At 50.7% G+C, this 27,904-nt stretch overlaps 3 protein-coding genes across 4 annotated transcripts; 1 reads left to right on the top strand and 2 right to left on the bottom strand.

The window, feature by feature from the left end:
- Window positions 1-602: 602 nt before the first annotated feature.
- RPS19 (ribosomal protein S19) lies at window positions 603-8,928 on the bottom strand. Its single transcript, XM_032849603.1, has 6 exons — window positions 8,806-8,928; window positions 8,287-8,357; window positions 7,906-8,006; window positions 2,141-2,324; window positions 1,574-1,628; window positions 603-665 (listed from the first exon to the last, which is right to left on the bottom strand). Exons 2-6 carry the CDS (start codon window positions 8,355-8,357, stop codon window positions 639-641), a joined length of 438 nt encoding a protein of 145 aa, XP_032705494.1. The 5' UTR covers window positions 8,806-8,928; the 3' UTR covers window positions 603-638.
- Window positions 8,929-13,040: 4,112 nt separating this feature from the next.
- DMRTC2 (DMRT like family C2) lies at window positions 13,041-27,773 on the bottom strand. The gene is made up of 9 exons (XM_032849624.1): window positions 27,695-27,773; window positions 16,951-17,181; window positions 16,707-16,864; window positions 16,348-16,424; window positions 15,890-16,073; window positions 15,610-15,736; window positions 14,824-14,884; window positions 14,495-14,669; window positions 13,041-13,624 (listed from the first exon to the last, which is right to left on the bottom strand). The coding sequence occupies exons 1-9, from the start codon at window positions 27,760-27,762 to the stop codon at window positions 13,512-13,514; spliced, it is 1,194 nt and encodes a 397-aa protein (XP_032705515.1). The 5' UTR covers window positions 27,763-27,773; the 3' UTR covers window positions 13,041-13,511.
- LYPD4 (LY6/PLAUR domain containing 4) lies at window positions 19,304-24,688 on the top strand. 2 transcript variants are annotated; one of them, XM_032849626.1, is made up of 5 exons: window positions 19,304-19,734; window positions 22,850-23,035; window positions 23,230-23,373; window positions 23,865-24,191; window positions 24,430-24,688. In XM_032849626.1, exons 2-5 carry the CDS (start codon window positions 22,969-22,971, stop codon window positions 24,630-24,632), a joined length of 741 nt encoding a protein of 246 aa, XP_032705517.1. In that variant the 5' UTR covers window positions 19,304-19,734; window positions 22,850-22,968; the 3' UTR covers window positions 24,633-24,688. The 2 variants fall into 2 exon arrangements, with proteins under 2 accessions (XP_032705517.1, XP_032705516.1); XM_032849625.1 differs by having other exon boundaries at window positions 23,230-23,379.
- Window positions 27,774-27,904: the final 131 nt, after the last annotated feature.

Genomic DNA, 27,904 nt, shown 5'->3' with positions numbered 1-27,904 from the left:
TCCCACTCCATTCACACCAAGAGCCAATCGCCACACAGGACCCCAGAGGTGGTGCCACCTAAAGGCCCACCTCAACCTCTGTGCAGGAGCCCGGCACACCCCTCCCCTCAGACGGTGAAGAGTGTGGAAAGTGGCACCCCACCCCAACTCTGGGGAGAGATGAGCTCCAAAAGGTGCACGCCAGGAACACTCAACCACCAGGAGTGAAGGCTTGCTGTCCCAGTCTACCTCCTTCAGGGAAAAAGCCACCTGCCCCTCCTGCTTTGTTCCAGCAGTGGACAGAGTGCTACCTCTGCTCCCAGGACCCAAGTGGGGCCTTTGCTTCAACAGCCACTCCTTTCAGTTTCTCATCTTACTGAGAACAGCAAAGGCAGGATGTGGGGGGAAGGGCAAGAGCCTCCAGGTCCCACCCAACCACCAGCCCAGCTGGGGCAGGAAGGCTGGGCTTCAGGCTTCCGTGGCTATTGATGCCACAGCCCCCCAGGGGGCACCCTGGGATGCCCCTTTCACGAGGGAAGAAGTGAAGTTCAGGGCTCCTTCCTGGCGCCCCCCAGTGGAAGGGGAACAGCCAGCCGAGAGAGAGAAAGAGACCCAGACGAGGATTATGAATGAGGCAATTTATTAACCCAGCATTTGTTCTAATGCTTCTTGTTGGCAGCTGCCACCTGCGGGAAGAGATGGGAAAGTAATTAGGATCAGGCATGGGGTCTGTGTTCAGGCATTTTGGAGCAGCTCCCACTGCCCAAGGGAGTGTGGGCTGAAGCATGTTCCCTGGGTCTGAACCCTACACCCTCAGGCACTTCCCCATTTTACAGAAGCACCAACTGGGACTCAAGGATACGAAGTGGGATTCCAACGCCCACTGCCCTGTCACCCACACTGATGTCCGTGCCAGGCTCTGCCCTGCCCTGGAAGAGTTCACCAGGTCCTTCCAGGCTGCCCCCGGATGCCCAGGGGGCCGACACCTATTTTTTGCTCCTTGACTAAGTGGCTAAGCCCCCTTCAAAGCTCCTAGGAGGCCTGAGTCAACGATACATAAAGAAGAAAACCAACAATGGGTCCATGGCTGGTGCTGGGGGGCTCCCACCATGGTAGCCCACTGAGCCCTCACTACCACCCCCTAGGGGTCTACGGGCAGGGGGAACATGACTGGCTCCAGGCAAATGGACTCTGCCCCAAGGTGTCCAGCCAACAGTCATCTGGACAGAGGCCGGAGTTCTGAGCTGGCTTGCCTCCCCCCTCCACACCCGTCCCATCTGGTGCTCAGCAGGCATGAATAGGAGGAAACAGCGCAGCCCCAATCCTAAGGCGGCGGACGTGGGCAGAGGCAGCTGTGGGGAACAGGTCCTGCTTGAGGAGCAAGCCCAGCTGCACCGCAGGCCTGGGGCCCCTTCACCCCGGCACCAGCATTTCCAACCGGCTCTAGCCGGAAAGCAGTCAGAATTTTCTCCTGCCCCACCCCGCCCCGGGCAGTGCCCTCCAGGGGAGGACAGTGACCTAAACAAAGCTCAGGCTCTGAAGCTCCCTGTGCAGTGACTCAGGGACCCAGCCCCGGCCCACACCCAGGCCTCACCTGTCCGGCGATTCTGTCCAGATCTCTCTGTCCCTGAGGTGTCAGTTTGCGGCCCCTGCGGGAGAAGAGTCATGCAGCGCCCCGTGAGCACAGGCTCTTAGCCCTGTCACTGCCAGGCCCCTCCTGGATGCGAGCCAGGCTTCCCAAGAAGGCACCTGGCCATGGGCCCACATGACACCAGCCAAGTCCCACTGAGGGCCCCAGTCAGCTGCATTCTAACGAGCTGGGGGCAGGAGCAGGAGCCCCCCTGGGAGCTGCCGGGGTGTCGTTTGTGCAAGCATTAGATCAAAAGCCCCGAAAAATCAATTGGGAAAAGTTAACGAGCAGGCTAATGAAAGTGGACAGTCGCTAAATTACCTTCCTGGAGCTCAGGGTAGTCAGCCAGCGAGGTCGGGGCGAGGCCCCTCACTGTTCACTTTTCTGCAGAATCCCCTGCCTAAGGGGCAGCTGCAGCCTGTGCAGGACAAACCCAGCACTTCCCCACACAGAGGAAGGATGGTTCTAGATAACTTCATTACAGGTGATCTGACCCCAAGTCTCTTCATCACTCCCCCCACCCCTGCTTACCCATCTTGGTCCTTTTCCACCATTTTCAGCCCCTCTAGGGCTTGCAGGACCCTGCGGGCCACGCTCTTGGAGCCTCTACTGAAGTGGCTAGGCATGACCCCATTTCTCTGGCGTCCCCCGTAGATCTTGGTCATGGAGCCGACCCCAGCGCCGCCCCGGAGGTACAGGTGCCGTGCTGTGGAAGCTGTGGGGGGGGGGGTGTGTGTGTGCAGATGTGAGGATGCTTCTCAAGCAGAGAAGGCTCCTCTCCACGGCTGAGGCAGGCCACGGGAAGGGCCTTGCTCAAGGTCACACACAAATCACTTCTGTGTGTGGCTGCTACTTCTTCCCATTGTATAGCCTGGGGAACTGAGAACACACACCAAGACCCAGTGGCAGGCTCCCACCACCCAGCTATCCCACACTAAGTGTCCCTGCACCCTGCGTCCAGCCTGGGAGACTGGAGGGCCTGCCACAGCCGTGCTGCTGTGAGGTGGGACTCTGTCCTGCAGGTAGAGCCTGGCAAACGCTTTAAGTCGTGATTGTCCACCTCCACATGCCCAGGCCTGAGGGGCAGCAGGGTAGGAGGGCCAGGCCGCCAACCAGGTACAGCCCCCTGAGCCCCTCGGCCCCGGAAAACTCAGAGTTAGAACAAACACCCCATGCAACCTGGAATGGGTATCCCAACCCACTAGGGACACAGGCTTCTCAGCCCTAGCCCGGCTTGGGCAAGTCCTCCGTCCCTCACTGTTCTGTTCAACAGGGCTGCTTCTCCCTGAGGCAGTTAAGATGGCCTCAGGACCTGGCCTGCCTGTATGGCCTTGGCTCGCCACTCACCCTCATCTGAGAACCAGGAGTAATGGTCCCTCAGAAGAGCGTGGCTGTCACTGCCCAGGTGTCTAGCGTCGTTCTCCTTCACAGAAAAGCCAACAGGCTCCGGAAGACACTGGCCTCATGTCACACAGCTCTGAGGAACAGCCCCTCCAGACTGTTCTGGCTTTCTACCTCAGGGGGCCACTGAAATGCAAAGGAACTGGGGCCCGATACTGGGCTTCTAGGTCACTCCAGAGCTCCTGAAGCCCAGCACATAAGGTTTAGTCCTGCAGTTCAGAGAGGGAATCAGGACTCACTCGGGCAGTAACCACTCACTCCCAAGAGCCGGTGCCAGGCCATGGCCATGGCCATCCAGTGCTGCCAGCTCAGGGTAGGGGAAAATGGGAACTCCTCCTCCCTGCCTGCCCCCTCAGAGTAGTTGTTCCCCTGCCCTCTCCACCCCTGTAAGATGGTCTCCAGATACAGCGGAGGGCTTCTGGGGGCCACAGCACAGCCGAAACCACCCCTACCCATCAGGGCCACCATACACCTGCACCTCAGGTTCCCTGCTTGCAGTCTCTGCTCACTTTAAAAAACCCTTCTCCTTGGTTCTTGCTCCCTCTTTACCCCATAGCCCCCCTCCAAGCCCAAACCCCCTTCCAGTGACATCACCGGAGCACCCCAGACTTTCAGACCAACTCATATGCCCAGCAGCGACCACCCTTCCCCACTGAGCCGTTCCCAGAGCATGCACTGACTGGGGTGGAGACCCGCTCTCCCATGTGGGCCGCCCCCAGGGCTGGGGAGCACAGGACGGCTTCACAAAGGGGGTGAGATGAACACGGAGTGTACAGATGCCCAGGAGAGGCCTGGCCAAGACAGGACCAAGGCTCCGCCCAGTCCCGATCTGGGCTCTGTATGAAAAGGGGTGGCCAACCCCTGAGCTGTGCGGTAACACCGGGTCTGAACCCCAACACTGCTGCTCAGCAGCTGGGAGTCCGCCCCCGATTCCAGCGGTCTGGGCCACGGTACCCAAAGGGCAAGATTTCCTTCATCCGAGGAGGGAGCGGCAGAGAATAAGCTCCAGCCAAGTCCAGCTGTTAGTTTCTTCAAGGAAGGGGAGGTGGGTTCCGTTAAAAAAATTTTTTTTAAAGGTGCATAAAATCATCCAGTGTGGTGTCAGACATCACAAGCCTAGGTGCCCCCCCACCCAACCCCGCTGATAATATTTTCCTGACCCATTATAAGAGAGAGTATTAACTTCACAAATTGAAAAGTATTACAGTCAAAATAAACGAATTCTACAAAATATTGACCCGTTTCCCACACCTCCCCACCCCTGCTGGAGACCCAGGTCCCAATCCCTTTGAAGTAGAGCTGTTATGCCACAAATCTGGGCCATCCTGCGGTTTATAAGGGGCGCGGTGAGCCAGGTGTCCCCACAAATGGCTTCTCGAGTCCCTCTGAGGGCTTTCTGCTGTGCTCCTCTTGGGAAATCCTGTCCCTAGTAACCAGTCTGCACCTCCACCTGCAAAAGAAGGACCAGCAGCACGTCCTGTGCACTGGGCCACCATGTGGAGGAATGTCACCAGGGACTGAGGGGGGACTGGAGCACCTGGCAGACCACGGGAGCTGCACAGGTGTCTTCGCAGCTCAGCATCTCAACAGCTGGTTTTAAGTTCAGATCTGTGATTCCATCCTGACCTACTGGGTCACAAAGTGGCCTCCCAGATACATCTTGCCCTCAACCCTTCTCTGCTGAGCTTGTAAGGACAGACTTACTTTCCCAGCCTTGTCATCCCTTAACTTGTTCCTGCATGGTCTCCAAGGCCTCCGTCCTGCCCATAACACAGCAGGAGTCAGAGAGGACCAGGTTCGATCCTACCATGAAACGCATTCAGATGTCCCAATTCAGCAGCAGCTTGCTGACAAGACAATGGATTCTCACCTCACTCCCAAGCAGGACCTTCTGGGAATCGAGAGGTCAAGAGACTTGCCTAAGGCCATACTGAAACACCCCCTTCACAAAGCCCAACGTTGGCCTTTCCTTGATGCTCTCAGAGCAGCTCCTGACACAGGTTCTTTCCAGCCCTACCTCACCCTTCACCCCACACCACTGTGCCTCAGTACTTCTCACTCCTATAGCTCTGTCCCTCTTCCAGAGCACCCTCAGGTGGGTTCTGCCATGTCCTGTTTTATCCACCCCCGGAGATCAAAACCTGGTCGCTCCACGATGGCCCCCACATGACTCCAGACGTCAATCCCCACACCACCTCCTGCCAGAGTTCAGCCTCCAGGACAGACCACTGCCCCACTGCGCTCTGGTTCCATACCCCCAAGGGGATGAGCCAAGGCCCCATGATCCAGAGAAGGAATAAAGCACATATGACACAGACCCTGGTTTTGGAGTTAGCATCCCAGGACTCTCCCAGGGTCACCCTGCCTGTCTGTACATCAGTTTCCTCTTTGGTAATGAAGGATCTCCTAGGATTTGTCCAGAGTATGAGCTAGCCCTAACGAGGTGGGAGCACTCCAGCTGGCAAACTTCCCCTGCAAAGGGTTAAAGTCAGAATCTTCGCTATAGTATGTCACGTGGGATGTCACAACTGCAACTCTGCCTCTGGGCATGGCAGTGTCCCAACAAAAAGGTACACACTCTGGGGTGCCTGGGTGGCTCAGTGGGTTAAAGCCTCTGCCTTTGGCTCAGGTCATGATCCCAGGGTCCTGGGATAGAGCCCCCGCATCGGGCTCTCTGCTCAGCAGGGAGCCTGCTCCCCTGACCTGCCTCTCTACCTACTTGTGATATCTATCTGTGAAATAAATTAAAAAAAAAAAAAAAAAAAAAAAAAAAAAAAAAAAAGGTACACACTCAACAAACCTGGGTCTAGAACCACCACGCTCTGGCACTAAGGCAGTTAGGCCAAAATCAAAAAAGGAGTAAGGGGGGCAACTGGGTTGCTCAGTTGGTTAGGTGTCTGCCTTTGGCTCCGGTTATGACCCTGGGGTACTGGGATAGAGCCTCACATCAGGCTCCCCCTGCTTGGCAAGGAGCCTGTGTCTCGCCCTCCCTCTGCCTGCTGCTTACCCTGCTGGTACGCATGCTCTCTCTCAAATGAATTAAAAAATCTTAAAAAAAAAAAAAAAAAAGGCATTTGGGAACCTTGAGGAGAGGAGGCCAGGAGAGCAGGTAGAGGACACACACTTCATGTGAGTTGTCAGAAAAGGAGCAGGGCGGGCAGAAAAAAACCACAGCCACAGTAAGACTCATCTGTGTGTACTGCCCAGCGTCTTTAACTAATTTCCCACTAAGCTTTGCGCAACTACAAACATAAACCATGAAATGCAGCCAAGGGAAGAGAACTGGAGACCCGCCCCCTCAAGTGATGGCGTGGGTGCAGTAGATCTGAGGCATCACTAGCTGGCATGTTACTTGACCTTTCTGACAACAACCACGAAAACAGAAACCACCAGTACTACCTGGTAAGTTCTGAATTAGGCAGATTAAACAAAATACATGTATCTACCTGACCATACCAAAAAGGCTAGAATTTCTCATTTTAGACCCGAAGCCGCCTTGCCTAACTGATTCTCAGGGCATTGCCGAAGATCATTCAGGGCCAGGCAGCCTTGCTTCTCAAGATGGATGGGTGGGGTGGTGGTCTCATTCAGGCTCCAACACTGATGTGCCCAGGGAAGTCTGTCAGCTTCCCTCCACCAGCCCCATTTTCTAAAAGCACAGCAGTGATGCCCACCACACGTATATGCCACCCACCCTACCCATGAGTTGACTGTTTCATCCTCAGTGGTCTGAGGCTGTGGCCGAGACATATTGGCCCCTACGTCCAGTCTAGAGCCTGAATTAGCGTGGATCTCATGACATTCCATGTATGAGTCCATCACAAATCTACAAAACTGTCTGCTCCGAAGTGCCAAGGCAACCTGTACCGAGGCCAACTCTTCTCAAGGTCATCCTGAAGTCTTCTCAATTTCCAAACCTTGCTTCCCACCTACTTCCTATCTGAAGACAAGCTTTGGCCAGGATGGAGCCCCTATACCACAGAGGAGGGCTGAAGGTTGCAGAGGCAAAGGGCCCTTAGTGAAGGCCTGTGTAGAGGCTGCCACCTCAAACAGTCTTGCACTGAGCACCCCTATAATTCCTAAATTAGGCCTTCGTAGGTTGACAGCTTGGAGAAACCCAAAATGTCAAGGACAGGTGCAAATTAGCACTGTGCTATCAGGTGCTACATTTAAGTCATTCATTCCAAGCTGTCATCACTGGAAGACTTAACAAAAGAGGAGGGGCTGGCATGGTTACCAGGGTGACCATAAGGCCTTCTTTGGGCCCTTGAGACCTACCAAGATTTACAGCAAACAGGGATAAGGCCAGACCTCCACCTCTCAAGAAAAACTTACTAGAGGGACAAGGAGAAAGCTGGCCTGATGATCTGAATAAAAACTAGACAGTTGACTTGAAGTCTGCCACAAGTACACTTAACAGCATTTTTACAGCCATAAGCTCATTTGATTCCCACTACAATCCTGCAGTGGTAAAATCGTTAGCCCCATTTTAGAGAGGACCGCAAGAGGCACAGGCAGATGGAGATCACACAGTCAAGCAGTGCAGATGGACCGGAGTCTAGATCCCATTAACACAGAAAGATAAATACCTCCCTCTAAACATGCCCCCTTTAAATGTGAACTCATTTGACTTTGGGTTTTCCTGGAGGCTCAGAGGAAGCCACACGTCCTCACATAAACCTCTTACAGAGAAAGAGACTCAGAATGTGAAGTTACCGAGTGTCACACGGGGCATGCACAGACAGTCTGAGGTTTCTCCTCACACTGCAGGCCAGCTATGACTTAAAGAGTTTCACCTCTCTTGCAATATTGGGTTCAGAGATAATGGGAAGGTATGGTGTGTGCTAGAGGTCATCCAAGCCCCCACTCCCCAGCCAGAGGCCCGAGTTCCTCACCAGCTCGTGTGTAGAACCAGTTCTCATCGTAGGGAGCAAGCTCTTTATGCTTGGCCAGCTTGACGGTGTCCACCCATTCAGGGACTTTCAGCTTCCCAGACCTGGGACCAACATTGAGAAAAGCACGATTCAGGGGCCCGCACAAACTCCACCCGGCAAATCCCTTCTGCTCAGCACAAGGGCAGGTTAATAGGAGGCCCATGTGTCCCAGAATACAAAGCATGGAAACCCCACTACAAGCCAAACGCGGCCTCATACAGACAACAGAACTCCACATGAAACCTCACACCACCCCTCCCCAAAAGAAAAACAAGGCCCACCGAGGAGCCAGGCAAAGACCACAGCCTCCATCCACGGTGAAGCCCCGGTCCTCACACTCACTTTTTGAGGAAAGCTGCCAGAGCTCTGACGAACTCCTGCTGGTTCACGTCTTTTACAGTAACTCCAGGCATCTGAGGGAGAAAGAGCAAGCACGTGAGCTCAGGACCCGTGCGGACGAATGACAGGGGCCGGGACCTCGCCCCACGCGACCGAAACCTCCGCACTCCTGTTACTTCCCAAGGCCCCGCTTCAGGACTGGGCCCTTAAGGCCCCTCCGCCTGTGGGTGCTCGAGTTCACCGCCACTCAAGATCTCTGCGCAAAAGCACGGCCTGGAGCCGCTGTGGAAACGCTAGAAGACCCTAGCCCCGCATCCGAGGACGGCCCCCGCGTCCACGCCGCCCACCTGGTCCGGACCGCGGCGACAGGGCATGTTCGGGCCTGCCGCTCGCACGTGGCTGCGGCTCCAAGGGGCGGGGCGGCCACACACAGTCGCCCCGGAGCCCTCGGGCACGCGATCCCGTCTGGGGAGTCCGGCCCTGACACCCCGCACCTAGCCCGAACCGGAGCGCCCGCCTTACCGTGCGGCCTCCGCGCTGCCAGCCAGGGGAAAGGGAGCAACGGGGTTTCCCGGGCGCACAAGTCGGGCATCGGGTCTCGCGAGAGGTCCGAGCGCTCGCGAGAGCGGGGCCAGACGAGCAGCCCCGCCTCTCTCAGGGCGAATCGGGCTTCGTCTCGGCGGAGATGGGCGGGTGCGTGGGGAGGAGGCGGGCTCGAGAAGGGAGAAGCCGAGGGCGAGGGGATGGAGGCGTGCTTCTTCACAGCCCTTTCCCCTCCCGGAGCGAAACAGAGCTCCCGTCCTGAACTGGGGGTGTGTGGTTTCGTTTGTGTCGATTGTGGCGGAAGGAACAGCGGCGGAGGATACGGTGATGGCGAAAGTTGTGCGGCATTTGAATGGACAGGGGAGAGTGATCCGATCACCACCCCCTTTCTGGGTGGAAGTGGCTTTTCGGGACAGAAGTGGGGATAGTAAGGGCGGAACTGTGACGGGGAAGCCTGCGGAGGCACGAGGAGGAAATGTGTGCGACCACCAGTTCTCGCGAGAGCAGGCGGAGCCGGACCACCCCTGTTAGGGCGGAAACTGCTTCATCTCGGCCCAGGCGACCGCTGTGGGAAGAAGGCACCGCAGGCAGGGAGGAGACCCCGGCAGGGACAAAGAGGCGGAGGCGGCCCCTGCGGAGAAGTTAGGGAGGTTCTGCTGCCTAGTGCCGGACTGTGTTCGCTCAACGCTTTGGCAATCTATCCCGCTGGGAATCTATCCACCTCACTGACCTGTCCGGGTCCAGTCTGCCCACTTGCCCTTTGAACGCTTCAGTTTATCCGTGAAGAGAAAGAAAATACAATTTAAATAGATACACTGAAATCCCGTTCGTTTGCCCGTTTTAAATGACTGCTCCTGTACATGGTGTATCAAATTAATTCTATCAGCAAATATTTTTTTGCGTGCCTACTCTGTGCCAGGCACAGATAAACGTTATGTAGTGTTACATGCGTAGTCTAGTGTAATCCTTGTCAGGTCCAACAACCAAACACTGAAGGGACTCACTGTCCAATAAAATTGTTAACTTGCTGCAGAAAAGGAGACATTTAAATGTGTGTGGCTATTATGTTGAAAAGACAGAGTTTAAAAAATAAGATCAAATAATATCTTTTCCACAGTGAGATACTGTGTATGCAAAACACCTTTTTTTTTTTTTTAAAGATTTTATTTATTTGAGAGAGATCACAAGTAGGCAGAGCAGCAGGCAGAGAGAGAGAGGGGGAAGCAGGCTCCCTGCTGATCAGAGAGCCCTATGCCGGGCTTGATCCCAGGACCCTGAGATCACGACCGGAGCTGAAGGCAGAGGCTTAACCCACTGAGCCAACCAGGTGCCCCCACCTTGGTTATTAATAAGCCAATATGTTATGCCAGTATCTGTTAAAAAATTAAAACCAACTATTTTAGTTGGTTCAAGCTGCTATAACAAAATACCATAGATAGTGGCTAATAAACAACAGAAATTTATTTCTCATAGTTCTGGAGTCTGGGAAAGTCCAAAATCAAAGTGCCAGCAGATCTAGTGTCTGGTGAGGGCCAGCCTCCTCGTTCATAGCCATCTTTTTGCTATGTCCTCACATGGCAGAGAGGTGAGTGAGGGAGCTCTTTGGGGAATATTTTATTAGGGCACTAATCTCTTCCAAGGCACCACCTCCAAATGCCAGTACAAGTGGAAATTAGGTTTCAGTTTAGGAATTTTGGGGGGTGACACAAACATTCGGTCTAGAACATAAACTATGCTTCTAAACATGATAATATCACATATTTAGTTTCATGCAGAATGTTGTTGAAACCTATTTCACACTTAGAATAGTTTAAGTGTCTCAGATTTTCCCCCCAGAATCAACATATGTGTGTTTGACTATGTAAGTTAATGCATGTGTAAGTATAAATGTCCATATACTTGGATAACTTATATTCACCTTTTATACATTTCTGATATACATTTTTAAGATTTTATTTGACAGAGAGGGATACAGCGAGAGAGGGAATACAAGTAGGGGGAGTGGGAGAGGGAGAAGCAGGCTTCCCGCTGAGCGGGGAGCCTGATGCGGGGCTTGATCTGAGGACCCCGGGATCATGACCTGAAGTGAAGGCAGAGGCTTTAACCCACTGAGCCACCCAGGCACCCCTTGATGTACATTTCTAATATCAGTGCTAAATCATTAAAGCTTAATTCACTTGGGTCAATTTACTAAGTATTTCTTTTTAAAAAAAGAGCTGTCCAGGGGCACCTGGGTGGCTCAGTGGGTTAAAGCCTCTGCCTTCAGCTCAGGTCATGATCCCAGGGTCCTGGGATCGAGCCCCGCATCGGGCTCTCTGCTCAGCGGGGAGCCTGCTTCCTCCTCTCTCTCTGCCTGCCTCTATGCCTACTTGTGATCTCTGTCTGTCAAATAAATAAATAAAATCTTTTTAAAAAAATGTCCAGAGGAACTGTGTATTGTGCCTCACCAAACAAAAGAAGACACAGGGATAATACAGGTTTTGGGGAAGAATGAATGTTACGTAAAATTTATACATTAAGCAGAGCTTTAATGGACCCAGGGCAAAGCAGATCCTATATAATGGAGTCAGCATCATGCCTGGGCAGAGAAGCAGACACAAGGTCCTGTTTCTTCAGAAATTATAGAGTTAAGATAAATGTGCGACGTTATCTTCAGAAATCCCTCCTCTGAAGGTCTGCACCTGGGTTGGAAATCATACCTGCTTCTCTATGTTAAAGTGATCCTTCAGGCAAGAGTGAGATGTCCCCTTCTCACTATTACAATGATTTCAAAGAGCAAACTTTCTGACAGTCTATGATTTCAGATAACATGGTTTCTCAGTAGTACATCCTTGGTGTTAATTTTTACAGATTTGTAATCTTAACAACTCTATAAGGTGGTTACAAACCAGGCAACTGAGTTTTAGACAGTCAAGTTGCTTGACCTCGAGCTGGGATTTGAATCCACAACTGATGACTCATCAACCATTTTCAATAATTCTACAGATAGAGAATTTAAAAATGATTAGAAGTTGTGGTACATCTAGGTAATAGAATGCTATTCAGTGCTAATAAGAAAGGAACTATCGGGACATGGAAAGACATACAGCAAACTTAGATGACTATTACTACGTGAAAGAAGGCAATCTGAAAAGGCATACTGTAGGATTCCAACTATATGACATTTTGGGGAAAGAAAGCAAAATTATGGAAACAGTAAAAAGATCATTGGTGGCCAGGGGTTAGTGCGGGTAAGGATGAATAGTAGGTGGAGCACAGAGAAATCTTAGGACAGTGAAACTATCTTGTGCAATATGGGTGCCTGGATGGTTCAGTTGGTTAAGTGTCTGCCTTTGGGCTCAGGTCATAATACCAGGGTCCTGGGATCAAGTCCTACATTGGGCTCCTTGCTCAGTGGGGAGCCTGCTTCTCCCCCTACTTGTGCTCTAAAATAAATAAATAAAATCTTACAAAACAGAACTATTCTCTGTGATATTATAATGGTGGATACATGTCATTATATATTTGTCCTAATCCATACACTGTACAAATAAGACTGAACCCTAATGTAAACTATGGACTTTGGGTGGCGATGACACATCAATGTAAGCTTATCAACTTTAAAAAATGTACCACTCTAGTGGGGAATGTTAATAGTGGAGGAGGCTGTGCTTGTGTGGGGGCAGGGAGACCATGAGAACACTTACAGTGTGCTCAAATTTTCTGTGAAAAACTGCTCTAAAATGTAAACATTGTTTGAAAAAGAAGAAAACTGAGCCACCATTTGAAAATTAAGATGTTCTACAAAGAAATTCAGTTTTTCAGCTTCTCTTGAAGAATCAGAAGTTGTGGCAATAGCCACTGTCCTGCCTGGCGACAATCCACTAAGGTAAAGGAGGCTGTCCCCTTAGGCAGGGCATGCATTCTCAGTTTTCTAGGGCTCATCCAGTTTTCTTTACTCATTTATCTGATTTGCTTGGCCCTGTAGGCATTTCAGTTTATAGCCCTCTGACAGCTGGAAATGATCTATGCCTGGCACTGAGCAGGCACTTCATTGTTGAATCAGTGAATCTCCCACTATCTTCCTCTACCAATCTTTCTTATATAGCTATAAGAAATCCAAGTTTGTATTTATTTGTGCTAGTTACTGAAAAGTGAGTTGAACAAGTCCTTTGTGTCAGGATAGACTAGATTATGGTGCGGCAACAAACAATCCCCAAATCTCAGTGGCTTAAAACAACAAAGGTTTATTTCTCAGTTACTCACCCAAAGGTAGACACAAAAGGAAAATACTCTCCTGTTTTTGCATGTATGGAGACAGACATGAGCGCACAGGTATGTATAGAATCATATGTTAAATAAATATTCTGGAAAGTGAACTCATGCAAAAACCTATTTAGATACTGGTTAGCTTAAACTGCACATCTCTCACTTTGTTGGGGATTTAAAAATGTCCCAGGACCCAGTGAGTAAGAGAATACCACTTTCAGTCAAGGAAATGCCCACACTACAAAAGGAACCAAAAGCTAATGAAGCACCTGAAAGCTTTAAAAAAAGAAAAAAAAAAGTAAAGGAAAAAAAAAAAAAGAAAAGCTGGAAGCTTGTACTACATTAAATTCCATGCATAAATCCAGAAGCAAAATACCAAATATGCAGTGCCCGCAGGCAGTTGCCTCTTCCCCAGCAAGGCTTCCATCTCTGGGCTTCTAGCTTAGGAGGGAGATAGAGCCCAGACGCCCAATATGCAGAGCCACAGAGGGGGTTGGGCTGGGTCGGAGAGAGGGTCCAACAGGCTGGAATCCTCTTCCTCCACCAGGAGCTATAAAGCAGGAAAGAAGGGGGTAGGACTGGGTCATATCCATTTCCTTTCCCAGCAACCCCCTTTTTACCCCATCCAATCCAGGCCTCATCCTTGTTCACCTGGATTATAGAAAACGCTTCCCCCTCACTGATTTTCCAACCTCCAGTCTTGTCTCTTTTGATCCCTCCATCAGAGCCACCATCCTTGTCTTCTAAAGCTCAGGGTCTCTATGTCCCTGCCTAGCTCAGAAATATTCCCTGGCTCCCTTTCATGCACAGTTGCTGGTCTGGACTCCTAAGACTGGCATCCAGACCTCCGGGATCGGAAGTCTCTCCAGCCCCATCGCCTTCTGTTCCAGCGGTTTTTCCAGGTAGGCTTCCTCACCCACACACCATACCCAAGCCACCATCTTGGACAGAAGAATCCTCAGCCTTCCCTCTCTGTCCCCATAGGTTTCATTCCTCAAGATTCCTTTAGTTCTTTCCAGGTTTGTCACTGAGCTTTGTGGAGGCATCCTGCTTTGCCAAGTAGAATGGAAAGTCCTTGAAGGCAGTTGTCCGATCTGCAGCAGGCAGCTGCAGGGAGCCTGAGGCTGGAGTCAGGAGATCAGCCTCTGCCAGTCTTGCCATATGCCCTTGGGCAAGTCCCCGCTTTTCTCAGAGCCCCCTTTTCCTTGACATCAGGGCATGGGACATTTGCTTTTAAGCACAAAATTAGTAAAACTGGTTCACCAAACAACTCTCAACTGCAATTCCAGGAGCTAGGTTGAGAAGCCTGGGGCCTGAGTCTGAAGATGTTCAACATGCTGACCCTGGTTAGTCCCTACTTACCCTGGTACCTCCATTTTCCAACCATTCCTATCCCATCTTCTTTCAGGGAACAGGTTACCTGGTGGGCCACAGGGGTGGAGCAGGGAGATCCAAGGAGGATTGGGAGGAACAGAAGAGGTCAGGCGGGGAGCCTGGGAAGAGTCTTTCAGACCCACAAGAGCCTCAGCTGCCTCCCGCTGCAGCTGCCGCTCTGAGGGGGCAGAAGTCCAGGCCAGGCGAGAAGCTCCAGGGGCCTGCAAAAGAAAAGAAAAGAAACAGAGTGGGAACCCCCACTCTGCCCACTCTCCAAGTACTCTCTCAGCCCCTGGTTACTTCACTATCCCTTATCTTCCTTTCCCCAGGTTCAATTTCCTCCCAGGGTCCTGGATCCCACTTCTTTCCCAGGACCTGTGGCTGCAGCAGAAGAGGGTCTGGGGTGCCACAGGGCTGGAGTATCAGAGTCGAGCATCTAGAAGCAAGAAGATAACAAGGGGGTTAAACACATGGATGGACATGTACTCATGGAAGTCTGGGTACCTGCTAGGCCATTAGGCTTTGTGGACTTGGGGAAGTCCCTTTCCCTGTCTTGGCTTGTTTTGTTTGCTATAAAATGAAAATCCCTGCCAGCTTCTTTCCTCCAGAACTACTGTGGCAATGGTGTCAATTTTTAAAAAGCATATGAACAGCGAGAGGGACAGGGATGGCTGTTCCTGCCCTACCAAAGTCTAGTTGCCTTCCTCTAGTTCCCCAATCCCCATGGAACTTGAGGAGCACCTTTAAGAAACTTTCTCTAATGGCCTCTGACCTCTACTGTAGGCCTCTGAGGCTCTCACCATCGCACCCCACCCCACCCCACCCTTTCAGCAGGCAGTTTGATTCCATTTTATCTGTTTAAGAGGATTTAATAGCTACTGCTATTAAAGTCCAGAGCCTCTGCTAGGGTGTATTCCGTACATTATCACCAATTCTCATGACAAAGCAAAAAGAAGGTAATTGTGTCTCCAACTTACTGACAGAAAACCAGCTTCAGAGAGGTAAAGATACTCGTACAAAAGTTCTCAGTCAGGCAATGGCAGAGGAAGGAGTGCCCGTCCTCACACATTAGTCTGAGACCTTGTATTCTAGGTCATCTACTGTGGTCCCCAGGACAGTATTAGGCACATTATAGACAAATATCCTTCCCTCCCTACTCACGCGCGGGGCAGGGCAGTGGGCCCTTGGGATTCTCCAGAAAGGGGAGTCGTCAGTATCGGGCGAGATCCTGGGCAGGTTGGGAGGGGCCCATGAGTGGGCAGCCGGAGGGAAGTGCCAGGGTCAAAGCCTAATGAGGGTAAGAGAATGCAGGAGTGTACAGGGGTTAAAGGTCATGACTTCCATCTTCCTTCCTACTCTGCATCTTGTTCCTCTTCTCTTTCTGGTACAGCAGTACAATGGTATTCAGATATTTGCTGAATGAATGTTGAATTAATCTTACCAGGAAAGGGATGCAGAGGGACAGTAGGTTCTTGGCATAGCAAGCGGCATACTACTGGAGGTGGCATGGAAAGTCCTGGAGGCAGCCAGTGTCCAGGAGCCCAAGGGCCTGGAGGCATTGGAGTCCAGGACAAAGGCAAGGCTTCTGGGGGACGACTGAGCAGCAGAGGCCCTTGGGAGTTATCCTGCAAGGGCAGAGAACACAAGCTGGAGTCAGATAGGAGGCTGGGGAAAGAATGAGTACGTTCTAGGGTGGGGTCAGGACCTCAAAACTTTAGACTTGGGAGGGCTGAAAATACCACCCTCTCACTTTTTACCCATAGAAGAGAAGTGATTTGCACAGGAGGATACTGCAAATCAGGGCTAGCTCTAGAACCCAAGTGTTGAGGGCACAGAAGGAGGGGGTCTGGGCAAGGGCTAGTATAGGAGTCGCTCCTCCAGGGCCCAGGTTCTCCTTACCTTCCCAGGGGGTGTCAGTGCCAGTGGGACTGCCCCATGGGGCGTCTGAGGCTGGGGTGCTATGTTTTCCTTTTCAGCTGTGAGGGAGCAGGGAGAGCTCTGATGACCCTTTCTCCTGACCTCCACCCCACTCCAACTGCAAACTGAGTTCTTACTTCCCTCTGGCCTTTTTCTACCCAGGGATCTCACTACATCCTCCCAACACTTGACTACATTTTAAAGTTGGAGAGACTGAGGCCGCCCAGAGAGTAGAAACACTTTGCCTGAGGTCACATACCAATTCCAATGGAGGGTCTGGGACTCTTTTTCCTACTTATGCTTTCTCCACCCCAAACCCGGACCCATCCCTGGCCACTCACCGGGGACCCCAGGTCGAGTGGCTCCCTTCTTGACATGGCTGGGAGCTTTGGGAGGAGCTGCACCTCTCCTCATCAGTCCCTGAGCCAGATGCCTCTTTAGCTGTGCTTCCTGTTGCCTACGCAAGGCCACCTGGGCAGCCATGACCCTCCGGCGCTCCCTAAAACAGGGGTTGCAGGTCAAAAGTCAGCCTCACTTTAGATGAGGCCCTTCCTCCTCCCTTCCCTGGATCTCATTCATACTCACAAGATGAGGACACATTTATGACACTCGCAAGCCTGAAAGAGGCACAGGCGCTTGTGGCCCTTCAAGTGGGCAGTGACGCCGTGGTTTCGGCAGCGGGCACAGGTGGGAGAGCGACTGACAGCTCTCCTGGGGATAAGCTCCGTGCCTGGGGGGGCTCTGGTCTCACCCCCTGGGGCAGTGTCTGAGGCACAGTGGTGGACAACAGTGGGCATTTCTTTGGCTTCCATGGATCTGGGGGCAGGAGTGGGAGGTCAGGGCGGCCACGTGTGCCCTCTCCTGACCAGCCCTCCTGCCCCTGGGAGGTCACACCTGAAGGGGTTTCCACAGCACCCATCTGCGGACTCAGATTTCACCCTCACTCCTCACATCCCCCCAACCCGCCTGCTTTCTCCCCCCTTCACCCCACTGCCTTCCTCGGACTTCCTCCTTCCCAGAAGGCTCGCCTTCTTCCCCGGCGCCCCTCTCCCCCTTCCCGTCTCAGCTGCTGGCCTGTGCTTCCTCCTGCACAAGCCCCACGCTCATACCCCTGCATTCACGCCCCCCCCGGGGTTCTGAACCCCCTTTCCCCCAACGCCCTGTTCTGAGAGTTCTTCCTGCCGTCGTCTTCGGCGACTACCATCCCTCCCCCCTGCACTGATCCAGTTCCGACAACTACGTTCATGCCCCTTCAATTCTCAGCGTCATGTACCTCCTGCAAGTCAACGTTCCCCTTGCTCCCCTTTTAAATCAGAACGCTCTCTTGCCGCCTCCCTGCCCCCCACCGCCGCAATTACTTTATTCTCACGAATTCCTCGCCCCCCTTTCAAGAATTATTTTCATTCACTCGACAAACGTTTACTGAGCCCCTTCCAGATGCCAGGCCCCCTCCTCACGGCACGGATTCCCGTCCTGCACCCACATGCCCTCCAAACTCTGACGTAAACCCGGTGGTCGCTGCGCCCAGCGCTTCGGGGGTCTTTACCCATTCCCAGCAACCGATCTCATGCATCGTCCGGCCCACCTCCCCGCGGCGCACCACCGCCTCGCGCGGCTGTTACTCGCGTGCACCCCCTTTCAGCTGCCAGGCCTGCGGCCTCGCCTCGCCCCAGGGTCCAGGAGCGCGCCCGGGGGCCCGCGGCGTGGGGGAGGGGAGGAGAGGGACGCAAGGAGCGCGAGGGGTAGGCGGGGGAGGGGGTCCAGCGCCACAGAGAGGGGTAGAAGGGACAGGGAGGGGCGGGGTCGTGTTCGCGTCCTCCGCCCGCGGTTACCACAGCCTCGAGCGAGCAAAGTCAGACACAGTCAGGAGGACGCGACAGGACGCTGTGAGGAAGTGGCGTGAGGAACGGCCGCGCTCGAGCCTGTTTTCCCGCCCCTTCTCACAAGGACCAATGAGCTTCAAGCGTCATGTCCCGCCGTCAAGGCAAGCGACCAATGCGCTTCAAGATCCTCACTGACGGGCCCTCCCCTTACCTCCAGCCTGCTTCGGCTCGCGCCAGACTGTCAGGTCAGCCAATAGCGCGTCGAGTTGAGTCTTATCCCTCCCCCCACTTGCCCCTCCCCCTGTGGCTTGCCTTCGCAGATTGTTGCTCCCCTTTGGGAGAGGTGGCCAATGGGGCGTCGAGTACAGCTCCTAGGCTAAGACTGGCCCTGCCCCCCTCCCCCCCCCCAGAACCGGCTGCCGGGTCCGACCCCCAAGGCGTTGACCTGGACCTGGCTGCGCACGCGCAGTCTCGTCCTGTAGCCTGCACCGCGCGGTTTTGCTCTTGCGCTCCGGGCTTCGACTTCGCTCCGGCGGTTCTTCGCTGTGTGGACGCTCGTTTTTCTCTCACTTCTCTCCCAACTCCAGATCTGCCCTTCTCCTTTTATGCGTTTCCTCTCCTTTGATTTGCCCGTTTCCTTCCCTCATCCCACCTCGGGTTGCGTCCCTTTCCATGCCTCTCTTCCTGTCCGTTTAGGTGCTGATTTTCCTAACTTCGGTTTTCCCGTTCTCTTGAGAGTTCCTGTCCTTCTGTCCATCCTGCTGATTTTCGGACCCCCTTCCTCCACGATCCTATTTTCCGAATAGCCTGGCCCTGTCCACCCCCCGCACCCCTTCACTCTCTTTCCGAGACGCGGCTGTAGTATTTCTGTCCCTTCGTCCCTTTCCCCTCTCTGCATTCATCTCCCTCCCCGGTTTCACCTCAACTCATCAGTTACATCTGGACTCCACTCTGTCATCCTCAGCTGCCTTCTCCGTGTGTCTCACGGTTTCCCTCCCACCCGCTCCTGTTGTCCCCCTTTCTCTGTGCCTCCCGCCTCGGTCTCCTTTTCCCCCTGAGTGCCACGTCTTTGTGTCCCAGGCCTCATTTTCCTGCCTTTCCTATTGTGTTCTGGCTGCTGGTCCTCTGACTCCCTGCAAGGTTCTAGGCCATCAGTTTGCTCCTCCTCCTCTGCACGGTTTCTCTTTTGCAGGCGTAGCATCCCCTCTGACCACCTCTTCTTCGTTCTTTCCCCCTGAGAATTTCATTCCGCTCTTTTCTGTTTGAGTCTCCATTTGTGCTCAGACTTCTGGATCCTGTCGTTTTGCATTCCAGGCCGGTGTGCGCCATCTTCTCTGATTGGCCCAATCCCTTTGTGTGATCCTTTGTCAGCCTTCATTTCACTGTCCTGTGTTCCATCTTTTCTGCGGGTCTCAGCGCCTTTGTTTGCTACAGACTCCTGAATTACAGAGCCCGTGTACCAGGCATTCTGGACAGAAAAGGGTGGCAGAAGTGACCTCTACCTGGACTGCTGTGCAGGCGAGCAGTACTAGACAAAGTTGGACAGGTTGTTTGGGGCCAATCTAGCAGTGGGGGATGTGGGTGTGGGAGGCTTGACTGCTTACTAAAGAGGTTGACCTTGATCCTTTAGATAGTGGAAAGACGGAGAGGGACTGGAGAGCCAACATTTATGGAGAGTTTAGCACTTGCCTGATACTTTATATTAATAAGCTTACTAATTTTCAACAGCATTCTCATGAGATGTATTATTAGTCCATTTTATAAATGAGTTCAACAACTTACACAAGATTGCACATCCAGTAAGTGGAGGGGTAAAGATTCTAACCTTGCTCCACCTTTGAGTCCAAAGCCTGTGAACTTTTGTACGACCTACATTGTTTTAGTATTTCTAGTAATCTTCATTCTCCACTTGTATTCCCTAACCCTCCTGTAGGCTCTCACTTCTAGTGGCTAATACCTATCTTTTGGTTCTTGTGTTCTTGTAAGATGTGCGGTGTCTTGTGTGCACGTGTTTTTAAAAAAGTTTGTTTATTACTTATTCATTTATTTAAGTACACCCAGCATAGGACTCAAACGCATGACCCTGAGATCAAGAGTCACATGCTCTTCCTACTGAGTCAGCCAGACACCCCTGCACATATAGTTTTATTTTATTACTTAAAAAAAATATTTTAGGGGCGCCTGAGTGGCTCAGTGAGTTAAAGCCTCTGCTTTTGGCTCAGGTCATGATCCCAGGGTCCTGGGATCGAGCCCCGCATCGGGCTCTCTGCTCAGCAGGGAGCCTGCTTCTTCCTCTCTCTCTGCCTGCCTCTCTGCCTATTTGTGATCTCTGTCTGTCAAATAAATAAATAAAATCTTTAAAAAAAATAAAAAAAAGATTTTATTTACTTAGAGAAAGAGAGGGGGAGGTGCAGAGGAAGCAGGAGAGAGAGTCTTAAGCAGATGCACACTATACACAGAGCTTGAGGTGGGGCTTGGTCTCATGACCCTGAGATTGGAACCTGAGCTGAAATCAAGAACCAGATGCTTCACTGACTGAGCCACCCAGGCAACCCTGTGCCTGTGGTTTTAACTTATGCAAGTAATATAGTGTTTTTATTTAAAATAATCAGCACTGTATTTTTCTGATCCAGCCATGTACATGTTATGCGTATCTCTAATCAGTATTTTTTAATTGCATGATATTCTGTAGTGTGTGTCCCCTGAATGTTGTGTGTTCACGGAGTCTCAGCCAGGAATGCCCACATTGCCTTCCAACTCACCATCTCCATAATAATGCTGCATCCTGGTATATGTTGCTTTGTAGATGAAGGTGGAAATCTCTATTATGTGTACCTAGGACATACTAGAAATGGGAATTTATAAACCTGATTTGACTTGGTCTTGCCAGATTCCTCCCTGCAATGCTGCTTTGGGCCTGAAACATCGATCAGAACTTTTAACTGTTCCTCGGGGTCCGGAAGAGGGTCCTGTGCTCCTCCCAACAACCCCATGAGCAGCAGGACACAAGGGTCCCTGTATCTGTATCCCCACATTGTTGCCAACACATATCTTTTTCCAGCTGTCTGGTCCATTGCTAGTCTGAGAGATGGACAGTTTGATAGACTGCCTTTCTCTGATTATTGTTAAGCCTGAGTGTCTCTCCACATGTTTTTTAGCCTTTCTGATTTGCTCTTCTGAGAATTGCCTCTTCATATGCTTGGCCCACTTTCCTACTGGGGTTACTCTCTTTTTCTTGTCAGTTTTCCAGAGGTCCTTGGGCATTCTAATTGCTTTAAGGCATTACATATACTCTTCTTATGCCAATCTTGGCATTTCACATTATTTTAGAAATGTATCCACTTCATCCAGGTTTTCTAAAGATTTTATTTTATTTTTTAAAATATTTTATTTATTTGACAGACAAAGATCACAAGTAGACAGAGAGGCAGGCAGAGAGAGAGAGTGGGAAGCAGCCTCCCTGCTGAGCAGAGAGCCCGATGCAGGGCTCAATCCCAGGACCCTGAGATCATGACTTGAGCCGAAGGCAGAGGCTTAACCCACTGAGCCACCCAGGTGCCCCAAGATTTTATTTTTTTACATCATCTCTATACGCAACGTGGGACTCAAAACCACAACCCCAGGAGTTGCGTGATTGTACTAACTGAGCCAGTCAGTCTCCCCTACTTCATTCGGGTTTTCAAATTTATAAATGTAGAGTTCTTAAGTATACTTTTTTTTTTAACAGCCACTGTCTGTTACTTCTGATTTTTAATTTGGTATTTTATTTGCATCTTCTCTTTTTCTCTTGATTAGATTTGCTGGAGAATTATCTCATTGATTTTGTCAAAGAATGAATGTTAAGTTTTCTGTAATAACTTTTGTTGCTCTAATTCATTGATTTCTGTCATTATCTTAATTTCTGTCCTTTGCTGGCGGGGAGCAGGTGTTTTGTTGCACCTTGTACAACTTCTTGAGTTAATCTGTGACCACGTTTTTTAACGCTCCCGTTTCCTGACAAATGTATTGAAAGCATAAATTTACTTGTAAACACTGCTTTAGTTGTGTCCCACATTTTGACTTGTAGTTAAAAAAAACTTGGTTTTGAAATGGTTATTGACTCACAAAAAGTTGCAAAAGTCGTAAAGCCATAAATACTTCCTTCCACTTCCCCTCAGGGATATCTTCTACAACTGCAGTATACAAGCATGAACTTGACATTGGCATAAAACTCTTAACTAGAATATAGACTTTAATTAGTTTTCACTAGATTTTACATGCAGTTTGTGTTTTGTGTGTGTGTGAGAGAGAGACACACACAGAGAGAAATGTGCTATGTTCATTATTATTCACTTCTAAATACTTTTCAATATCCTTTTCTGAACCAAGAGTTATTTAGTAATATTTCAGTTAACTTCCCTACACACCCCCTTGTTATTCTGATCTCGTTGTCTCTGGCTGGAGAACAGCCTGTGTGACACTGATCCTTTGAGGGAATCAGCTCTGCTCAGCACCATGTCCAATGGGAGGACCTAAGCAGGAGTGTGAGGGTCATGATGAAAAGCTAATGTGGTGGGTTCAGGGCAGGCTGGAGGGGACACTATGGAGATAGGAAGTCTTGTGTCCCTGAAGGTCACAGGTAGCCTATGTCACAAAACCTGACAATCAACTTTCTGCTCTAGAACAGTGACCCAGAGGCAGGTGAACAGAGAATTCAGAGACTGACAAGAACAGAGCTTGATACCTGGATTGATCTTGGTTCTGGATTGACCTCTAGCATCCAGGACCCCAACCCAGGACCATGGGACCCCAGCACTTCAGCCCTGTGCATCTCTTCTGCCTCCTAGGGGCCATCTCCACTGTGCCTCGTATGTCCTGTGGGGCTGGACGCTTTGGGACCCCAGAGGGTGGGAGGCTGGATTCACATAACTAGAGGAAGGAGGGCTGGGTATCTGGGTTCCTCAGGGTTCAGGATCTGTGGAGGCCAAGTTCTTGGCTGGCAACTGGGGGGCTGAGAAGGCAATGTGAGGGGCCCGTGACTGGAAGGGCATTCTCCCTTTAGGGGCCGCGGCTCTTTTATGCTACGAAGCAACGTCCTCACTCTTCAGAGCTGTTTCTCTTCATGACTGGAAGTGGCTTCTGATGAGGAGCATGGTGTGTAAGCTGAGTGAGGGTTGTGAGGAGACGCTGGTGTTCATCGAGACAGGCGAAGGAAAGTGACTTTGATACATTACTTTTTTTTTTTTTTTGGTGGCTCTTCTGACCCCCAGCTCCATTCCCAGCACCCAAGGACTCTGGACTCGAGCTCCAAACAGTTACTCCATTTTATCTTTGGAAATAATGTCAAGACACTGGCAGGAGAGGGCAGGACCTGGCTGGGTGTGGTGTGGGCTGGATAGGAAGGCAGAAAGGAGGTGATCCCAGGTGGATAGGGGGCGATCTGGGAGAGAATAAAAGAAAGGGACACAGGGGAGAGAGGAACAGGGGGATTCCTGTGGGGAGGAGTTGGTGAGGAGAGACAGACAGAGACCCCAGACCCGGGATCCGAGCCCTGTGCAGCTGCCGTGAGTGGACCTCATGGCAAAGTTGGTGATGGGGCAGAGCGAGCTGGAGGGTGGGTGGATGGGTGCAGGGTGGGAGGGTTGGCTCTGGGTGTGGCCAACAGCACTGATCGGAGCTCTTTAATCTTTTCCTCAGGGACCAGAAGGGGAGTTGTGGGTTTTAAGGGCTGCAGCCCAGCCTCATCTTATCCCCAGCAAGTCTCCTACCTTGTTTCGCCACCTGGATTGTCCATTGCCTCCTACAGCCGCGTCTGCAGGACATATCTCTGCAATAACCTCACCAGCTTGGATCCTTTTGTGAAACTCAAGGCCAGAACTCCTAAGTCTACAGCATTTTCTCCCCATAGTTGCCCGACCTGTGTGGGCGAGCACTCCAAGGATTGCCTCCCAAATTTTGTCACCACTGATTCCTGCCCCTACGACGCCTCTCAGTGTTACAGTTCCACCTTAAAATTTCAGGCAGGTGAGAAGAGAAACTTGCTTTAGTGCCTTCCCACTCTGCAAGAGTCTGGTGGGCTCCAAGAGGGGATTGGGGCTGCCCGGGCCAGGCACATGAATTCCAAGGCAGAAGGACTAAGGTGGCTGTTACCCAAGTTTCTGGTGAGAGAACCTGTGTCCTGGGTTGGGAGGGGCGTCTGGAAGCAGGGGCAGGGCCCTTGCATCTTGGAAGTGTCCCTGATTCGTCTCTGTCTGCCTTACAGGCTTACTTAATACCACTTTTCTCCTCTTGGGCTGTGCTCGTGGACACCACAAACTTTTAGAAAATTATCACCATATTGGGAACATCAGAGTGACCGAGGTCCTCAACATCTTACAGAAGGCTCAGATTGCTGGCGCAGAGCCCTCCAGTTGGAATCCTGCTTGGAGCCTCCTTTCAGGATTTCTGCTGGCCTGCAGGGACTGACAATATAGCTGGACTGCACAAACCCCTTCCCGTTACCCAGTAAAGTCACAGAGTTGCCTTTCTGTCTTGTCCTGTGGTCCATGAGGGTTGTGGGGGTGTGGAAGGTGTGAGGGGAGCCAAACAGACTCTGGAAGGGGGGGAGGGGCAGGCAGTGGGCAGTGTGCATGGTGAAGTGAGCAGGGGTTGGGGAGGAGGATCACTGGCAAAGTGACAGTCATGCCCAGAAGCCAGGAGGACCCCCAAAATTATTTTAAAGTTTTTTTTTTTTAAGATTTAAAAAAATTGTATTTATTTGACTGACAGAAATAACAAGTAGGCAGAGAGGCAGGCAGAGAGAGAGGGTGGAGGCAGGCTCCCTGCTGAGCAGAGAGCCCGATGTGGGGCTCAATCCCAGGACCCTGGGATCATGACCTGAGCCAAAGGCAGAGGCTTTAACCCACTGAGCCACTCAGGTGCCCCTAAAGTTTCTTTTTTTTTTTTAAGTAATCTCTACACCTAGTGTGGGGTGTGAACTCATGACCCTGAGAACAAGAATCGCATGTTCCTCCAACAGAGCCAGCCAGGCACCCCTCCCCCAAATATTTCATTTTTCCCCTTCCTGTGGTGACCTGAGCTCTAGCCCATTCATCCCCTGTCTCAAGAGATCCTGGCCAAATCTCTCCCCTTTTCTGGGCCTCAATTTCCTCCCCATTAAAATGAAAGGCCTGGGGCGTCTGGGTGGCTCAGTCGGTTAAGTGTCTGCCCTCGGCTCAAGTCATAATCCCGGGGTCCTGGGATCGAGCCCTGTATCGGGCCTTTCCCTTTCCCTCTGCCTGCTGCTCCCCCTACTTGTGTTCACTCACTTTCTGTCAAATAAATAAAATCTTAAAAAAAATGAAAGGACTTATGAATTAGAATTGGGTATCATCTAGGTGGTTTTTATTTTTAATTTTTAAAAGATTTTATTTGTTAGAGAGAGGGAGAGAGAGGAAGCAGGATGTGGAGAGGGGCAGAGGGAGAGAGAGACAAACAGACTCCCTGCTGAGAGGGGAGCCTAATGCAGGGCTCAATCCCAGGATCCTGAGATCATGATCCCAACCGAAATTAAGAGCCTGCCACTTAGCTAACAGCCACCCAGGTGCCCCCCATTTATAATTTTTTAAAAGATTTTTTTATTTATATGAGAGTGAGAGAGATTACACAAACAGGGGGAGTGGAGGGAGAAGGAGAGCCTGATGTGGGGCTCGATCCCAGGACCCTGGGATCATGACCTGAGCCACAATCAAAAGTCAGACACTTACCTGACTGAGGCACCCAGGTGCCCCCCATTTATAAATTTCTAATGTTCAATGGCCTTTGCTTTCCTGGGACAAACATAAGTTAGTCATGGTGTACTGTTTTTATTCTATATACTATTGGATTTGGTTTGAGAGTATCTTGTTTAGCAATTTTGCATCTTTATTTATGAGTATGATTGGCCTGGTAATTTACTTTTTCTGTACTTCTGTTGTTGTTCCCATTTCAGTTTAAAGGTTCTACTAGCCTTGGAATAAGTTAGGGGGATATTCCCTCTCTATTCCATGGATGAATTTCTATGATTTTGAGATGATCTGAATTGAAAGTTCTGTGGAACTCTGATAAAACTTTTCGATTGGAATTTTTTTCTCTCTTTCTTTAAAATCTTTTCATATGGAAAATTTCAAAGAAATACAAAGAGAGTTTGTATACAAACATATACAAGTGGACTGTAGCTCACTATACTAGTGAGAATGGTATCAGGAAATTCCAGGCACCCATCTCCAGCTCCAAAGTATCAACTCATGATGAACCTTGTTGTGTCTACCTCCCTTCTACTCCTCCACCCACTGGATTATATGTTACAAATCATATATTATTGTTTGTAAACACTTTTGTGTGTACTTCAAAAATGTAAGGCCCCACCCCCCAGTTAAAAAAATCAAACTTAGAGAAAACATGCAAGACTATGAGAGGGGACTCCCAGATACCTCTCATGCCTATTTACCATGCCCTTTTGTATTCTATCTGTATAGAGCTAAATGTATGCATGTGTATGCACACAAATCATTTTCATTATATATATATGATTTTTTAAAAGATTTTATTTAGGGGCACCTGGGAGGCTCAGTGGGTTAAGCCTCTGCCTTCAGCTCAGGTCACGATCTCAGGGTCCTGGGATCGAGCCCCACATCGGGCTCTCTGCTCAGCAGTGAAGCCTGCTTCCTCCTCTCTCTGCCTGCCTCTCTGCCTACTTGTGATCTCTCCCTCTCTCTCTCCCTGTCAAATAAATAAATAAAATCTTTAAAAAAAGATTTTATTTATTTAAGAGAGCACATGAATTGGGGGGAGGCACAAAGGCAGAGGGAGAAGCAGACTCCCTGTTGAGCAAAGAGCCTGATGCAGGACTCGAACCCAGGATCCTGGGATCATGACCTGGGCTGAAGGCAAATGCTTAAATGACTGAACCACCGAGGCGCCCTACGTATGATTTTTTAATAAACCAATTGAAAGTTATAGGTATCATACTACTTCCACCTGTATCTCACCAGAACAAGGATTTTCTCCTATATATCCACCCTACGATTACCAGGCTCCCCCCATTTGATCTTCACACAGCAATATTATCCAATATGCAGTCTCTATTAGCTTCCTGTTACTGCTGTAACAAATTACCATGAAGACGGTGGCTTTAAGCAACAGATACTTATTCTCTTACAGTTCCGGAGGTCCGAAGTCCACCATGGGCTTTACTGGGCTATAATAAAGTTATTGGCGGGACCACATTCCTTTCTGGAGGTTCTGGGGTTGGATCAATTTTCTTGCCTTCTCCAGTTTCGGGAGTCAGCCCATATTCCTTGACTTGTGGTCTCTTGGTGCTCAGCAGGGAGTCAGCTTGAGGATTCCACCCCTCCCTCTCCCTCTGCCCCTCTCCCCAATTGCAAGTGAGCTCTCTCTCCCTCTCTTTCTCAAATAAATAAATAAATCTTTAAAAAAAAAAGGAAGACTCTAACATTGACACCACTGGATACCAGAAGTAGGAAAAAAGTATGCACTGAAAAAGGTACCTGAAGAAATAATGGTCCAAGAAGCCGAGGGAACCCCGAGCACGATAAGCAATCACAGTGAGACACATGCAAACTTCTGGAAACTAAAGACAAGAAAGAAAAAAGAAACTTGAAAAACAGCCAGAGAAACAGCCCATTGCATATGAAGGAACACTGATTGAAGTGATGGTAGGTTTTGTGCCCGACAGCATGGAAGCCAGAAGGAAGTGG

This window comes from Lontra canadensis, unplaced genomic scaffold (genome assembly GCF_010015895.1).
Source record: "Lontra canadensis isolate GAN:19392208 unplaced genomic scaffold, GSC_riverotter_1.0 scaffold235, whole genome shotgun sequence".
NCBI lineage: Eukaryota > Metazoa > Chordata > Mammalia > Carnivora > Mustelidae > Lontra > Lontra canadensis.
The sequence above is the reverse complement of the archived record's forward strand: the minus strand, read 5'-3'. Positions and strand labels throughout refer to the sequence as shown.

What these genes read in the sequence shown, in the direction of transcription:
- RPS19 (XM_032849603.1), bottom strand. Translation starts at nt 8,357, where the DNA reads ATGCCTGGAGTTACTGTAAAAGACGTGAACCAGCAGGAGTTCGTCAGA. An exon ending in CTGGCAGCTTTCCTCAAAAA is followed by an intron (nt 8,007 to 8,286) that starts GTGAGTGTGAGG and finishes TGTTGGTCCCAG; the next exon opens with GTCTGGGAAGCTGAAAGTCC. An exon ending in GTGGAAAAGGACCAAGATGG is followed by an intron (nt 1,629 to 2,140) that starts GTAAGCAGGGGT and finishes CTTCTCCCGCAG; the next exon opens with GGGCCGCAAACTGACACCTC.
- LYPD4 (XM_032849625.1), top strand. Translation starts at nt 22,969, where the DNA reads ATGGGACCCCAGCACTTCAGCCCTGTGCATCTCTTCTGCCTCCTAGGG. An exon ending in GGCCATCTCCACTGTGCCTC is followed by an intron (nt 23,036 to 23,229) that starts GTATGTCCTGTG and finishes TTCTCCCTTTAG; the next exon opens with GGGCCGCGGCTCTTTTATGC. An exon ending in CACCTTAAAATTTCAGGCAG is followed by an intron (nt 24,192 to 24,429) that starts GTGAGAAGAGAA and finishes TCTGCCTTACAG; the next exon opens with GCTTACTTAATACCACTTTT.
- DMRTC2 (XM_032849624.1), bottom strand. Translation starts at nt 27,762, where the DNA reads ATGTGTCTCACTGTGATTGCTTATCGTGCTCGGGGTTCCCTCGGCTTC. An exon ending in CCCACTGCCCTGCCCCGCGC is followed by an intron (nt 14,885 to 15,609) that starts GTGAGTAGGGAG and finishes TCTTGCTTCTAG; the next exon opens with ATGCTCGACTCTGATACTCC. An exon ending in CTCTTCTGCTGCAGCCACAG is followed by an intron (nt 14,670 to 14,823) that starts GTCCTGGGAAAG and finishes TTTCTTTTGCAG; the next exon opens with GCCCCTGGAGCTTCTCGCCT.